At 40.7% G+C, this 16,915-nt stretch overlaps 1 protein-coding gene across 1 annotated transcript in view; it reads left to right on the forward strand.

The window, feature by feature from the left end:
* Positions 1-16,915, forward strand: part of TGM7 (transglutaminase 7) — a 46,876-nt gene that overhangs the window by 22,509 nt on the left and 7,452 nt on the right. The window contains exons 5-9 of the mRNA XM_027870066.1: positions 4,842-4,970; positions 5,079-5,256; positions 9,182-9,320; positions 12,046-12,149; positions 12,940-13,182. Coding sequence (XP_027725867.1) covers positions 4,842-4,970; positions 5,079-5,256; positions 9,182-9,320; positions 12,046-12,149; positions 12,940-13,182 — 793 coding nt within the window. The remainder of the gene's footprint in view (positions 1-4,841; positions 4,971-5,078; positions 5,257-9,181; positions 9,321-12,045; positions 12,150-12,939; positions 13,183-16,915) is intronic.

The raw sequence follows: 16,915 nt of genomic DNA on the forward strand, positions 1-16,915 counted from the left end.
AACTGTACATCTATGAGTTATGAATCAGGGTTAAGAATCAGGGAGCTGAAGGGCCAGAAGGCAGTAAACAAAAGCAGAGTCAAAACTAGAATCACCCCAAAAATCTGATGGGGCTAGTGAGGTCCTAGCATCTGGCTGTAGTTGTTTATGCCCACTTCATTAAAACCTGACTCTTTCCTATGGACATCACTCCTGTGCAGTCTTCTGCATTTTCTGTGTATCTGTTCCCAGGATGCTGAATTCCACTGAAGAAAGTCATGAAATACTATTCTTCTTTTCCCCTTCACTGTGTCTATCTGTGGAATCACCATCCACCCAACTTGTATTTGAAGACTTGAGACTTTTTTTTACTCTTTATTCTCCTACCACCAATGTCCAACCAATTAACGAGTCTTGTAAATTGTATCATCATTTCTCATATCCATTCTCTTATGTCTGTTCCCAGTGTCATTATTCTAGCATACACTCTAGATATCACCTAGCTGGACTAATGCGATAGCCTCTTTTAAAAATATTATTTAATTTTTTTTCCAATTACATATGCAGTTCTCAACATTTATTTCTTACAAGATTTTGAGTTCCAATTTTTCTCCCTCCCTCTTTCCCTTCCCTCCTCCCTAAGAAGGCAAGCAATCTGATAGGTAATACATGTGCAATTGCGTTAAACAGATTTCCACATTACTCATGTGTGAAAGAAGAAACAGAACAAAAGGGGAGAACAATGAAAAACAAAAAACAACAAAAAAGTGAAAATAGTATGCTTCAATCTGCATTCAGACTTCATAGTTCTTTCTGTGGATGTGGATAGAATTTTCTATCATGCATCTTTTGGAATTGTCTTGAATCATTGTATTGCTGAGAATAGCTAAAGTCATTCATAGTTGATCACAGTACAATGTTGCTATTACTATGTCCAATGTTCTCCTGGTTTTGCTCACTTCACTCAGCATCGGTCCATACAAGTCTTTCCAGGTTTTTCTGAAGTCTGCCTGCTCATCATTTCTTATAGCACAATAGTATTCCATTACATTCATATATCACAACTTGTTCAGCCATTCCCCATTAGATGGGCATCACCTCAATTTCCAATTCTTTGCCACCACAAAAAGAGCTGCTATAAATATTATTGTGCATGTAGTTCCTTTTCCTTTTTTGTGATCTCCTTGGGATACAGACCTAGTAGTGGTACTGCTGGGTCAAAGGGTATGTACAGTTTGATTGCCCTTTGGGCATAGTTCCCAATTGCTCTCCAGAATGGCTGGAGCAGTAATGTGAGATAGCCTTTTAACACTTCCGCTTCCACTCTCTTCCCCCTCCAATACAGATTTCCTACCCCTGCCAGAATATTTCTCATACATGGATTTGGACACATTGCTGTTCTTCCCAAACATCTCTAGTGACTCCCCGTTTTCTATCCGGGCAGCTAGATAGAGCACTTAGAATCGGGAACTCATCCTAATGAGTTTAAATCTGGCCTCAGACTCTTACTAGCTGTGTGACCCTGGGTTAAGGGTCACACCCTTAACCCTGTTTGCCTCAGTTTCCTCATCTGTAAAATGAGCTAGAGAAGCTCATTCCAGTATCTTTGCCAAGAAAATCCCAAATGGGGTCACAAGGAGTCAGATATGATTGAAAAACAACTAAGCAAAAATTGTCTATCCAGTTAAATCTAAGTTTCTTAGGATTCAAGGTCCTCAACAATCGGTCATCATTATACATTTCTAGCATTATCTTATATTACTTCCTTTGTAATTGACACATGCCAACCAGACTGGACTTCTCTCTGTTCTCCATCCCTCCCTGCAAAAACCCAATTCCAAACTCATGTTAATGCTCTTAAGGTCTACAAGTTAGTTTCTACTAACCACAAGGTAGTGCAAATATTATTACCCTTATTTTATATACAAGAAAATTAAGGCTTTGAAGGGTTAAGTGACTTGTTCATGATAACATGGCTTCTAAGGGTCAGAGACAGGATTCAAATCTAGGTCTTTTGACACCAAGTCTAACACTATCCATTAAGCAATATTATGGTGACCATACCCTTTGTTTTCTCTCCTCTGTGTCTTTGCTAATGCTGTTCCCCATACCTGGAACATCCTCTCTCCCCTTCACTGCCTGTTGAATTCCTACACATCCTTTAAAGCCCAACTCAAATTCCATTGCCTCTAGGAAACATTCTCTGATGCCCCTGTTTGTAATGACCTTGTCCATCAGTTTAACAAAACCATGTATTTTACATCTCTCCAAAGCCTTTATCCTGTAATCCTGTATGTTATAGTTATGTGTGTTTGTGTCTTATCTGTGTACTAAACTGTATGCTCTGTGAGGGTTTATATGAGAGACTATGTCTGATATAATGTTTTTAGTCTTCCTGAGTCTAGCATGGTACTCTATAACAATCGTGTCAAACACAAATAGAAACTGGGGGCAACTAAACTAAGCATAAGAATTCCTGCATGTATTGTCTTAGAAAACCGTATATTAACATTATCTATGTTTTATTGTATTTTTATTTATTTTTGTTAAATATTTCCAATTACATTTTATTTTTATTTATTTTTAGAGGTAATTGGGGTTAAGTGATTTGCCCAGGGTCATACAGCTAGTAAGTGTCTGAGGCTGGATTTGAACTCAGGTCCTCCTGACTCCAAGGCAGCTGCCACCTAGCTGTCCCCGTCCAATTACATTTTAATCTGATTCAGGCTGCGCTAGGAGTGTAGGGGGACACAATGCCCCAGGCTGAGGGTTTTGACACCTTTGCTCTGTAAACAATAAAAATGTAATAAATGTTTGTTCAGCAAGTAAGTACATAAATGAATGAATTCCGAGGTAGGCAACAAGACTTTCTACTTGCCAAAGAGTCTACTGGATTTGCTCCACTCCATTGGTTATGGTTTTATGCTCTATGATATGCTACTATTCTCTAGCTTCTCCTGAATTCCTTTCAAGTGAAGGACTGCCCCTCCAGCCCCACTCCCTTTTTGCTCTTGGCAAGTGCTGACTTCAAGTAGAGATGTGAAAGAAGAAAGTGTTTGTTTTATTGAGGGTGATCGTCCAGCTCAAAACTCATTAAATGTAGTTCAGTGACGTTGGGGAGTTATCGCTGCTTCTGATTAAGAAGTGATGCAGTTGGATCCCATAACCTCTTGGCCCTTTACACCTAGCACAATGACAATCACATTGCTGTTCAGACTCTACATGACCCCATGGACTTTTCGTCCATGGGATTTTCTTGGCAAAGATACTTAGAGTGGTTTGCCATTTCCTTCTCTAGTGTGTACTCACTTGATAGATCAAGAACTGAGGTAAATAGGGGTTAAATGACTTGCCCAGAGTCATATAGTTAGTAAGTGTCTGAGGACAGATTTGAACTCAGATCTTCCTATCTCCAAGCCCAGTGCTCTATACCCTGCCCCAACTACCAAATATTAGGCGCTTAATGAATGTTTATTGATTGATGATACACAAGCACTAAAAGGAAAGGAGTTGAAGACGTAATGGCATGGTGAGGTACTGAACACCTTGCAATGATATGGGATTTTCTGCTTTCTATCCCTCACCCTTAATGAATTACACAATTCCTAAAGTCAAGATAAACACTTTTTGGTCAAAGATTTTGCAGCTTGTCATAAACATAGATCAAGGACCTGCAATGGCTCCTCTAGGTCCCCTTTTGGGCACTCAAGATTCCCTGTAACCTGCCTCCCTCTTCCCTACTCTCCCAATACCTGCCGTCTTATTGAAATGTATCTCACTTTACCACTAAATGTACAGTCCTGGCTGTAGGCAGACCCTTCTCCTTACAGACCCCCAAACATTCTCCATTCATTTCCAGCATGCTACCGGTGCCTGAATTGCTCTCCCTCCTCCTTCTGCCTATTCAAATACTGCCCATTGGTCAAGGTCTAGTTCAAGACCTACCTGCTACACAAACTATTCCAGCCCACACAGGTCTTTTCCTTATTTGAACTCCTATTACTTTTATTTTTAAAAATTTTTATGCCTTTTAAATTTAAATACAAAACAAGAAAAGAAAAAAAAGAGAACATTTCCGTGTACACAGCAGATCATAAAAAGAGGATTCAATATAAAACAATACATTTCCATTTCAAACTATTTATTCATTTGTTTATTTATTTATTTTTTTGGTGGGGCAATTAGGGTTAAGTGACTTCCCCAGAGTCACACAGCTAGTGAGTGTTAAGTGTCTGAGGTGGGATTTGAACTCAGGTCCTCCTGACTCCAGGGCCCATGCTGTATCCACTGTGCCATCTAGTTGCCCCTTATTTTTTTTAAACCTATATAATAAATACTACACATCATTTTCAGAGCTACTCAGCTTTTCTGTGCTTCCTTCTAAGTTTTCATTTGTTCTCTGCATGTTTGATTTTATTTTATTTTTTCTTCTTCTTTTCTCCCCAGACTGCTCTAGAAAAGGCTACAATTAAACACAAATATATATACATGTGTATATATATCTATATACACACATATATAATATATATACATATATGTAAGACCATACTGTACATATTTTTATGTGTCAGTTCTTTCTCTGGAGGTGGATAGCATCTTCCTTCATGGGTCCAAGTCTTTCCATGTTTTTCTAAAATCAACCAGCTCATCATTTCTTATATCAGAGTAGTATTACATCACAATCATAAACAACAACTTGTTTAGCCATTCCCCAATTGAAGGGCATCTGTCACCTCTCAATCTGAAAGATATAAGATGATATATCTCAAAACTGTTTTATTTTGCATTTCTCTAATCAATAATGATTTAGAGCATTTGCCCCCCTCATCTCTTCACTTTTTTCCCTTGAAATCACTGGCAAGTTTGAAGATGACATTATAGACATCTGCTTCGAGATTTTGGACAGAAACCTGAACTTCTTAAATGATCCCTCCAAGGACTATTCCCAGAGAAACAGCGTTATGTACATCTGTAGGGTGGTGAGTGCTATGGTAAGGAGGAAATCAATTCCTCTCTTCAACAGTCCTTTGTCCTTTCTCTCTCGCAGAATTGCCTAAATTTTCCTACCATCATTCAAAAGCCAAATGTGTTCTTTCCAGATCAACAGCAATGATGACAGTGGGGTGTTACAGGGAAACTGGAGTGAGGATCACTCCACAGGAATCAACCCTTTGGAATGGAATGGCAGTGTCACCATTCTGAGACAGTGGCATGCCACCGGAGGCCAGCCTGTGAGATATGGGCAGTGCTGGGTCTTTGCAGCTGTGATGTGCACAGGTAGGAATCTTCTACCCCACAAAGGGCTAAATGTGCTTGATTGTCACATCCTCCACTACAGGGCGAGGTATGTAGTAAGTGTCAGTTAATTTGAGAATTATTTAATCATTTTCATGAAGTGAATGTATTAGAATATTAACTCCTTATTCTTCCATTCATTCATTTATTCATTCATTCATTCATTCATTCATTCATTCATTCATTTGACAAACTTTTAAATTTTTTTCCCCAAGGAAATATGATTTTTTTCCTCCATACTTGGTACTCTGGTGAGATTCCTAAGCATTTTGCTAATTACAATTAGGAAGCAACTTGAATATGTACATTGAGGTTTTGTTGCTGTATTATTTTTCCTGATGATGACAACCTCCTCCCCCACAACTCACGTAGTTTTGAAATTCCTCTGTAGGGTACCTTCTTTATTCTTTCTTAAACTCTGTGACTCCATCTTTCTTAGCACTTCTAGATTTCTTAGTAATTGTGGGGGTTGGGGGCAGGGGTTTCTGGCCAATGTAGGGCTCAATTCTTGGAGCAAGCTCTGCCTGATATCAATCCTCAGGGAGGTTTAATGAGTCTGCTTCCAGAAGTGGGTGATGGCAAAGTGGCCTTTTACTTCCCTGCTTCAGAGAACACAGTGATAATCTCTGATAGCCATTCACCCAAGATCAGGGAATATTAGACACAAAAAAGACAAAAGAAACAGGGATGGCCATGGTTTCATGGCCACATGGCTGTCCACTGGGGAGATAAGGAGATAATGCCATAGCTCTTATTGCCTCTCTCCCCACCCAGTGAAGTTCTTGCCTTATTCTCCACCACGGAAGAGAGAGAGAGAGAGAGAGAAAGAGATTGATTTTCTCACCTTGGGCCTTTTGCATGTTCTTTCACTCAAAAGATTTTTCCTGTTAGGCAGTAAGCTTTTAGGAAATAGTAAAGGAATACTTGCTTATGCATGAGACAGCTAGGTGGTACAGTAAATAGAGCACTAGCCCTGGAGTCAGGAAGATCTGAGTTCAAATCTGGCCTTAGACACTTACTAGCTGTGTGACCCTGGCCAAGTAACTTAACCCCCATTTGCATCAGTTTCTCATCTGTAAAATGGGGACATACTGGAGAAGGAAATGGAAAACCACTCCAGTATCTTTGCCAAGAAAACCCCATGGACAAAGTCATGAAGTCATGTAGAGTCAGACATGGCTGAACAACAAAGACTTGCTTATGCTCTGAAATGAAGAGGTAAAAGCCACCCCTCCATCATGTATTTCCAAAAACAAGCTCAATCAAACTACCCCATGGATTGAAATCTACTGTGTATATTCTAAGGACTGTGTTCCCATTGACCAGTTTACTACTTCCAACAATGACCTTTTACCTCTTAGGGCAATTTGCATGAAGGATGTGTCTCTTCTTGGAAGAGCAAGTAACTTGGAGGGAACATAAAGTTTATGGGGGGGGGGTAAAGTGAAAGCAGTCCAGAAAGATGGTTCACCAGTCTATCTGCCTGTCTTTCTGTTTCTTTGGGAACACAGAGATTTGGGACACAGATGGGCTTCTTTCTCCCCTGGTGGCTGGAGCAGAGCAGTGTCTAAGACAGGGAGATTGGCCTTCCCCAGGGCCCGACATTGATAGCACTTGCAGCATAAAAACAACTGTGCTTAGGTCTTAGTTAGCAAGATAGGAGGCTGCCAGATGGTGTTTCTCCCAAGGCCAAACCCCAGAGGAGCTTCTCTATCCAGCCCTTGCCCTGTTCTCCTCATCCATTACTGCAGTCTCCCCAGCAACAGCCTCAGTGTCCCAGGAGAAACGGATTTGAGGGGTTCTTTCATAACCTTGCTCAGGCAGCAGAAATTGCTCTGAGTGGAAGAGCTTGGTATGCAAGCAAGCAGTGACACCAAAACCCATTGGGAAGCTGCAAGATGGCAGCCCTCAGCCTGTGTGTCCCAGGGATACACAGCCGTGTAGACAGAGGATGAGAGAGAAGGGGACACCATTTCCAGCGCCATACTCCAAGGCACTGCAGTAATTGGTTGTGCAGGCATGAAAACCCCACAGAGATGCCAGAGGAAAATGGAAAGATGCAGGAGCAAATGAACACATAGAAGGGTATGTTTACTGTGTGACCTTGGGTGAATCACCCAACCCCCACCGGTTCTCCATTTCCTCCTCTGTAAAATGAGGGTGTTAGACTGGATGGAGAGAGAGAAACAAATGGGGAGAAGTGAAGAACACGTCTGATGAGAGCCACAACAACAGTCCCTGATTGTTTGTCAAATTGGGGAGATGACATGAAAACTATGTACAAGTAAGCTAGATATAGGATAAATTAGAGAAAATTTCAGAGGGAAGGTAAAATTAAGGAAGAGGGGGGAAAAACTTATTGAAAAAGGTGGGATTTTACTGGGAGTGGAAGGAAGCCAGAGATGCCAGGAGGCATAGATGAGGAGGAAGAGCATTCCGGGCATGGGGGACAGCCAGTGAAAATGCCCAGAGTCCAGAGACGGAGGGTCTTGTATGAGGAACAGAAATGAATCCTGCGTCCTCTTCACATTCTACTGTTCCAGTCCCACCAGTTCTCAACACTGGCTAACCTCCTTTTATCTAATTTTGATGAGCTTGCTCTCAGCATTGCTAACGTTTCAAAATAGAATGGATTTCACTGACTATAGATTTTTGCTATGTAACATCAGCTGGTCCCTTACTATTTATACAGCCAATCTTTTTTTTAAACCTTTTTTGAATTCCTTTTTCGTCCTGTCTCAGATAAGGTAAACCTGATGCTTGCCAAGATTAACTGCTGATCACTTATACCCTTGATCCCATCCTGCTACTATGTCCTCCATACCCCTAAGCACTACCATCTCACCCAGTGATGCAATCGAAGGCTCCCTGGGTCTTGCCGTGTGCCCCACTGTAGACCTCCATGTGCCTCGCAGTTGACTTCTCTGTCTATGTGTGCTGTCTCCCCCAGTTAGGGAGTCAGCTCCTTGAGATAAGAGACTGTTTTGCTTTCAACTCAATTTAGTCAGTCAGCAAGTATTTATTAAAGGCTTACTACATGCCAGGGAGCAGCTAGGTGGTACAGTGGAGTCCGGAAGACTCATCTTCCTGAGTTCAAATCTGGCCTCAGACACTTACTAGCTGTGTGACCCTGGGCAAGTCATTTAACCCTATTTGCCTCAATTTCCTCATCTGTAAAATGAGTTGGAGAAGGAAAGGCAAACCACTCCAGTACCTCTGCCAAGAAAACCCCAAATGGGGATACAAAGAGTCAGACACAACTGAAAAATAACTAAATGCCAGGCACTGTGCTAAGGACTGGGGATACAAAGAAAAGCAAAAAACATAGTCACTGCCCTCAGGAAGCTCTCAGTTCTAAAACAAAAAAAAACCCCTTTCTCTCATCCCTCTACTCCATATAGTCTAGAAATTGTATTATGAGTGGGTTAGGGTCAATAGAAATAGAAAAGGTTCACAGGAAAAGGAAAAGCTAGTGAAGCCCTTACTGATACATGCTTTGATATTCTAGGAAAGTATTGGCACATTAGTCCTTTGCTAGAACGTACTCATATGTTTGAGTGGTTTTTTTTGGGGGGGAGGTTGATTATTTTCTCTGGGACAGTGACATTTGATAGAAAAAATATCCCTGCCACCCTTTTTTATCTCTCACATCCAGCAGAGAAGTTGGCTTCTGAAATCCCATGCCTTAGGGTTAGGATGGGAAAACCCTAGTACCATATTCTATCTTTTGCTACCAGCATCTGGAGGCAAGAGGGAGTATGAACAGGTATCCCAGCAAATGCCAATGAATGCTTATTGTATGATTTTTTTACTCTCCTTACAACCTGAGAATTAGAATTTGCATATTTGAACCAAATAGCCCAACTTTAAATGAAGTCAGACCCTACCAACTCTTTTCATTCTCTAGTGATGCGATGCTTGGGAGTTCCAACCCGAGTAGTTACCAGTTTCCGGTCCGCACATAATACAGACGGCAACCTGACCATTGACATGTTCTATGATAAACGTGCAGAGATGGTGCCATGGGAGAGAAGAGATAAAATATGGTAAGGCTGGATTACCGTAAACTTTGGTATTCTGTCTAGGAAAGGGGTGGGATCCTGTTGGTTTAGGACCAAATTCCATTCTTTTTTTTAACACCAAATTTCATTCTTGGCTTGATTTTTTTTAAATCTAGTTTTCTTGGTTATGGATTGGGCCATGGAATTGATCCAGCATGTGATCTGAGGGGATAACTTCACAAAAAAACAATTGGAAATCCATGTTGAGATTATGATCCATGGTCAATTTCAAAATAAATAAATAAATAAATAAATAAATAAATAAATATATAAATAAAGTTACAGATGAGAGGTAAAATTTACTAGACAAGTGACATTAGACGCGTCATTTAACTTCTCCTTGCCCCGGTTTCCCTGTATTTAAAATGAGAGGGGTGAGCTCAGTGGCCTCCATGGTCCCTTCCAGCTCTAAATATATAATCTTATAAGCATCTCCCCTTTGTCCCTCTGGATCATTGTTAGGGCAGTTTTCTTTAGTGTTACCTCTACTTATATCTTATTTGACTGACTTTTTCTCTAGCTCTCCCCTTTGTTCAATCCCTTCTTTTGGATGTTTTTCTCTAAGACATAGGTTAATATCCTGAGACCTAAGGATCTCTTTTTTTTCTTCAGGATAAAGTATGTTGACAAATAATGAGTCTATGGGTGAAGCAATATTCATTTATATTCCAGAGGAAAAGGAAATTAAGAATATTAGGCAAACTAGGAACTTTGGTCATTTTCTAGATGAATTTGTCTTTGTGGGGGGAGGAACAATTCTCTTTGTTTGGCAGCAGAGGGCACTGATTCCTCACGTCCTGGGGCCATTTGACCAGAACAGGATGGAAAGAAAAAAATCAGTATAGGTTTCCCACAGCATTAAAAAGCAGCGATTTCTTTTAAAATTAAATTTCTTTAAAAAAAATTCTGGATAACAAATATCAAGTAAAATGAGTATTTCCATACATGTAGGAGAACAGAAAAAAGAAGATTGTATAAGAAACCTAAATATTATATACTGCTTGCTTTTCTTTTTAAATATAATGAAAATATATGTATGTATATATATACACATACATACATACACACATATATACATACATACATACATATATATATATATATACATACATATATATCTTAAACGTTTGCAAAGTGATTTGCAGGTATTATTTTATCTTCCCAATAACCCTGGGAGGTAGGTGCTATTATTATCCCCGTTTTACTATTGAGGAAATTGAATAAGATGGAGGTTAAGTGAATTGCCCAGGGTCACAAAGCTAGTAAATGTAGGAGGCCAGATTTCTCTTGACTCCAGGTCCAGTGTCATAGTAATGATAATCAATAAATTCAAAATATAACTTTCACAGATGATCTGCTTGCCTATAACTCTTTCTATCCTTTCTTCTGTACATTTTTTTTAAAAGTTTTAATGACCCTCTTTTATTTTTCTTTCTTTTTTTGAGGGGAGATTTACTCTATCTCTAATATTTTTCTTCTTCCAACCAACCCATCCCAATAGAAGAAAACAAAAGAAAAGCAAAACCCTTGTAACAGATATGCATATTCAAACAAAATACATGCCCATATTGACCCTATCTGAAAAGTATGTCTTAATCTGAATTTCAAGTAAAAGGCAGTAATTTCTTTCTTTCTTGGAGGCAATCTGGGTTAAGTGACTTACTCAGGGTCACATAGCTAGTAAGCGTTTTAAGGCTGGATTTGAACTCAGGTCCTCCTGATTCCAGGGCTGGTGCTGTATCCACTGCGCAGCATCTAACTGCCCCAAAAAGAAGTCACTTCAATTCAACAAATACTTGTTAGTATATTGTTAATTTACCCCTTAGTGCATATAAAGCTGTCTATGAAGTAAAGAAGACCTGGTTCAATTTCTGCCTCTGATTCTTACTGGTTGTGTGACCTTGGGCAAGTCACTTAACCTCTAAGTACTCTAGGCAACTCTAAGACTGAGTTGTAGAGAATGTGTCGAACTGCAATGAGGGAGGGAGTTTTTTCCCCTGGGAGTTTCCCATAGACTCTAGTCCCTGTCCCCTATCCCTATCATTAACTTGACCTATTTCCTCTCTCCTTTGCTTCCAAGCCAGCCTATGGTTTGGATTCCACTACAGGAGGAGAAGACCTCTTAGGATCATAGATTCAGAGACCATCTAGTCCAACCCCCTCTCTACAGATGAGAAAACTGAGGTCAAGAGAGGTAAAATGACTTGTCCAATGTCATACAGCTAATGCAGATCAAAGGCAGAACTCAAGCCTAAGTTCTCATTCTGTGGCACCATGCCACATTTGGGATCAAAAATCTAGAGGTGGAAGGAACCTTCGCGGTCACCTGGTCACAATCCTTCATTTCACAGATGAGGAAACTGAGGCGAAGAAAGGTTAAGTGATTTGCCTGAGATCTCCCAAGTAGTTACAGGGCTGGGATTTGAACTCAGGTCCTGAGACCCCAAAACCAGGGAAGTCTCATGATGACTTTAAGTCAAAGAGAATGGACTTTGAACTTGGCTCTTATTCCTTGATGACACATCAGATTAACACTTTGCCCTCTTCCTACTCACAATCCATGGCCACCAACAGCTCAGTGAGGTGAAGGTGGGCAGTACACCTGGCATACTCCCCAGACCCCATGGACTAGGGCCTTCGTGGGTCCGTGTGAGCCTCTGTAACCACCTTGTTATACTGCTGAACTCTAACACTGAGTGTACTTCCACAGGAATTTCCATGTCTGGAATGAATGCTGGATGACCAGAAAAGATCTCCCAGCAGGACATGACGGGTGGCAGGTCTTGGATCCAACTCCCCAGGAAACTAGCAGAGGTGAGTAAGGTGTCACTGTAAGAGAGGTCTGAAGCCCGCATGGATGATTAACCAAAAGAAAAGACTCTTCAGAGAAAAACAACTTCTCCGACTCTTCCTTTCATTCTCTAACATCATCTACTTCCCCCCTCCCTTCACCTTCCTCCACCAATACCAACCTTCTTTTCCTCTCCCCTCCCTGATGGCAAGACAGAGAGGGGCATCGAGGCAGGCGGCAAGAAAAGTGAGGGGAGGAACTGAGGTGGGAGTTACATGGTGAGGCTTGGAGGGAGGCAAGTAAAAGTAAAAGATCATTTGGTTTATAGTTTCAGAGTCACCCCAGGCTTAGAATGCTGAAATGATTTGCCCATGGGTCACATAACAAGGAGAATTTAACATCAGCCCTTTTTGACTCCAAGCCCAGTGTTCTACCCACTCAACCACATAGCCTTTCTAATGGTTCCCATTTATATAGTTCCTTATAGTTTATAAAATATTTTCTTCACTATAATCATGTGAGGTAGGTAGTACAAGTATTTTTCCCATTTTACAGATGGGAAAAATAAAGGAAAGAGAGGTGAAGCGCCTGCCCAAGGTCACACAGCTGTGACTCCCCACTCCAATTCTGACTCTATTATTGGGTCCCCCACCTGGCCCCACTGTCAGTTTGTCCTTCCAGGAGTCATTTTATGGGGAGGCGTTTTCTTCCTACTCTTCCCTCCTATCATACCATCATACCTACCATGCCATTCCCTGTTGGAAAGCATGACAGCTTTCCTGTGTCTCTCTCCCCAAACCCAATCTTCCTTAGGGGTATTCTGCTGTGGGCCAGCCTCTGTCAGAGCTGTCAAAGAAGGGGACATCCAACTGGCTTATGATACGCCTTTCGTGTTCGCTGAGGTGAATGCGGATGAAGTGATATGGCTCCAAGACTCTGGCCAAGTGAAAGAGGTCCTTTCCCACAACACTAGCACCATTGGGAAAAAGATAAGCACCAAGATGGTGGGCTCTGACAAACGCCAGGATATCACCAACTCCTACAAGTACCCGGAAGGTACATGGGACCCTTGGGAATGGTGGGTGTGGGTCCCTTATATTTTCAATAGCTCTCTTACTTCAAGCCATTCTTCCTGGTGGCCATCATGGAATTCCTTACATATGTAGTTCATTCATGTGGGCAGCTAAGTGACAGTGGATAGAGTACCAGGCCTGGAGTCAGGAAGACCTGAGTTCAAATTCGGCCTCAGGCACTTACTAGCTGGGTGACCCTGGGCAAGTCACTTAACCCTGTTTGCCTCGGTTTCCTCATCTGTCAAATGAATTGGAGAGGAAAATAGCAAACCACCACAGTATCTTTGCCAAGAAAATCCCAAATGGGATCACAAAGAGTCTGACAGGACTGAAATGACTGAACAACAATAACATACTTCATTCATGGCAGTTTATTAGTAATCAACAAACATTTATTAAGTGCCCACCTTGTACTAAGCACTGTGCTGCTCACTTCTGAGTTATCAAAGGAAAAATAAGAGAGCTCCTGCCCTCAAGGGGCTTACATTTTCTTGAAGGAGGGGATGTAGGGAACAACATGTATTTGTTGTTCAGTTGTTCATTCACGTCCGACACTCCATGACCTCATAGAAATAAATACCAAAATGCAAAATAAATATTAGGTAATTTGAGAGGGGTGTAGCTACTAGCTGCTGGGTAGGGGGTGGATCAGGAAAGGTCTCAGGTAGGTGAGCCTTGAGCTGAGCTTTGAAGGGAGCATGAGAGTCTAATAAACAGAGGCTGGGAGAATAATATAGGGGGATGCACTAGATAGTCTCTGAGGGTCATTCCATGCTAGCTCCGTGATCCTTTGTAGCATTCCAGACAAGGAGAAAGAATTTCATGTCTGGGCAAAGTCCCGGAAGTAGGAGAGGGAATGTCACACGTAAAGACCAGCAAAGAGGCTAGTCCATCTGGATTGTAGAAAGCATGAAAGGGAATCATGTGTGATAAGTCTGGAAAAGGAGGCTGGAGCCGAATTGTGAAGGGCTTTAAATGACAACAGAGAAATCTGTGTTTTATTCTAGAGGAGATGGGGAAATCCTAGAGCTTTTTAAGGAAATGAGTGACTTGGTCAGACATGCTTTTTAGGAATAGATCTATGGCAATGTCATATGGTGGATGGATTAGGGAGGGAATGATGTCATTTTATCTTCAGCGCCCACCACTGCTGGGGGTGAAGGTTGACTTCCAGTATTCAGAAAAGGAGAGGGCATTGCAGCCCAGTGGAAAGGACTGGATGGGAGGGAGTCAAGGTGGGGGTAGCTTTACTTTAAGGTTCTACAAAGTTTCTTGGAATCTAGTAGCCAACTGAGAAGTTTAGAAGTCAAATGAATTTGGTAAATGTCACATTAAAAGGTGTTCAATCAATGAACATTTATTAAGTACTCACAAAAGATTTGGATTTTCCTCTTAATGTGGAAGAAAGAGCCGGGACATATCTCATTCAAAAGGGGCTGGCCCAGGAGGGTTTGCTTGCCTTCTCTCCTTAGTAAGGTTTGTGACTCTCCTCTGACCTAGACTTACATTTCTTTTTCACATGTTCCATGAACCTTATGAACTTGGAGTCTTTTTGATTTGGTACTAGTGTGTCTAGGAGGGGTGGGGAACTTTTGGTTTCAAGGCTACATGTGACCCCCTAGGTCCCCAACTGCAGTCCTTTGACCAAATCCAAACTTCACAGAACAAATCCCCTTAATAAAAGGATTTATTCTATAAAACTTGGTCTCAGTCAAAAAGCCATACCCAAGGACCTAGAAGGCCACATGTGGCCCTCAAGGCCCAAGTTCCCCACCCTAGGTGGACCATACCCCAAAACTTACAACTTGCCTCCTCCTGGTCTTTCTTTGAAATTAGATCCACAAAATTAAAACACATAAAGAAAGTACACTGAGGACTATTTAGCTCAAAAACAAGTATTGTGCATCCAAATAAGAATTAGCTCAAGCAGATAATTATTTTGCATTAGGAATTTTGCTTTAACAACTTCTAATAGGCAGCTCTTTGAGGCAGCTAGTGGTGAGGCAGATAAAGAGCTAGGCTTGGAGCTAGAAGTTCAAATTTTGCCTCAGACACTAGCTACGTGACCCTGAGAACTGACTTAACCTCTCTCAGCCTCAGTTTCCCCATCTGAGGTTAGATGGCCTCCAAGTTCCCTTCCAATTCTAAAAGCATCCTCCTATAAGTAGTAACCAAATGCACACCACAGTCAGGCAGAAAAGACATAATCAGAGAAAGAAGAGGAACAATGTTAAGGCTGACAAGAAAGAAAAATCACAAACAATGAAGACGTGAAGAATGTTGAGGTCTGAAGTGGAGGTTGCAACTTGGAACGAAAGTACTTCTGGGAAGACAGGATATAGCAATACCAAGACCTTTGCTGGATTTTTCTACTGGGGCATTTTGGAGACCCTGGTCAAGTGGGGAAAGAAAAGCAAGGGATTCTCTAAGGAATCTCTAAAACCCTAGAAAAAGTGTGTGTGTGTGTGTGTGTGTGTGTGTGTGTGTGTGTGTGTATGTGAGAGAGAGAGAGAGATAAGGAGAGGAAAAAAGAGAAAATGGGAGGGAGAGAGAAATAGCATAAAATCATCCCTCTCAAAATGAGAGGCAGCAGCAAAAAAAGGGAGAGGGGGAAGGAACAAGGAAGAAAAAAGAAAAACTGATTCAACTCATCTATATGTATGTATGTGTGTGTATGTATATAATTTTCTTGAGAGCAGGGATTTTTTCATTTTTTTGTCTTTGTATCCTCAGTGTACCTACATGTACAGCTATATATAAGTATCTTTCTATATATATTTATGTGGACATATATTTATATAGATGTATATATGTATGTGTATGTATTTATATATATATATATACACACACACCCATATATCTATGTTGATATATAGGTATACAGGTATGTTGTTGTTATAGTTGTTCAGTTGTTTCAGTCGTGTCTGACTCTTTGTGCCCCCATTTGGAGTTTTCTTGGCAAAGATGCTGGAGTGGTTTGCCATTTCCTTCTCCAGCCCATTTTTACAAATAAGGAACTGAGATAAATAGGGTTAAGTGACTTGCCCAGGTTCATACAGCTAGTAAGTGTCTGAGGCTGGATCTGAACTCATGACGGTGATTCTTCCTGATTCCAAGCCCAATGCCCTATCTACCTAGCTGCCCATCTATATAGGTATACACACATATATACATTTTATATACACGCATACATATACATAATACCCATACATGTATATACCTACGTAGATATATATCTATAAATATATATTTACATATATTATGTATATAAATATATCTATAAACATTTACATATATTATATTATGTATGTAAATATATCTATAATATATACATATTTACATACATAAATATATCTATATATAGATATAGTCAATCTACAAAATAAATAGATATCATTATCACCCCTTACTTTTCCAGGGTAGGGTTGTCTTAAAAGCGTTTTTTTTCCTTTTCTCTTCTTTTTTTGATCTGGCCTTGCTAATATAAGATGTACATTTACAATTTAGACAGTTGCATAAAATGTTATTAAAGATCCCTCAGGTATCTTCTTCAAGATCAGCCTAATATGCTGTGGAAAAGGGGGGGAGGTGCATGGAGAAGAGGAGCAGCTGTTCGGGTCAATTTAGATCATATTCCGCCAAGTTTTGGTCTGGATTGACCTTGCGTAATTTTGTTGGTCTAGCTTCTTTAAATCTTAGGTAAAGTTCAGTTTGAG

The sequence above is a fragment of the Vombatus ursinus genome, unplaced genomic scaffold (genome assembly GCF_900497805.2).
Source record: "Vombatus ursinus unplaced genomic scaffold, bare-nosed wombat genome assembly UNPS02014794.1, whole genome shotgun sequence".
Taxonomy (NCBI): Eukaryota; Metazoa; Chordata; class Mammalia; order Diprotodontia; family Vombatidae; genus Vombatus; species Vombatus ursinus.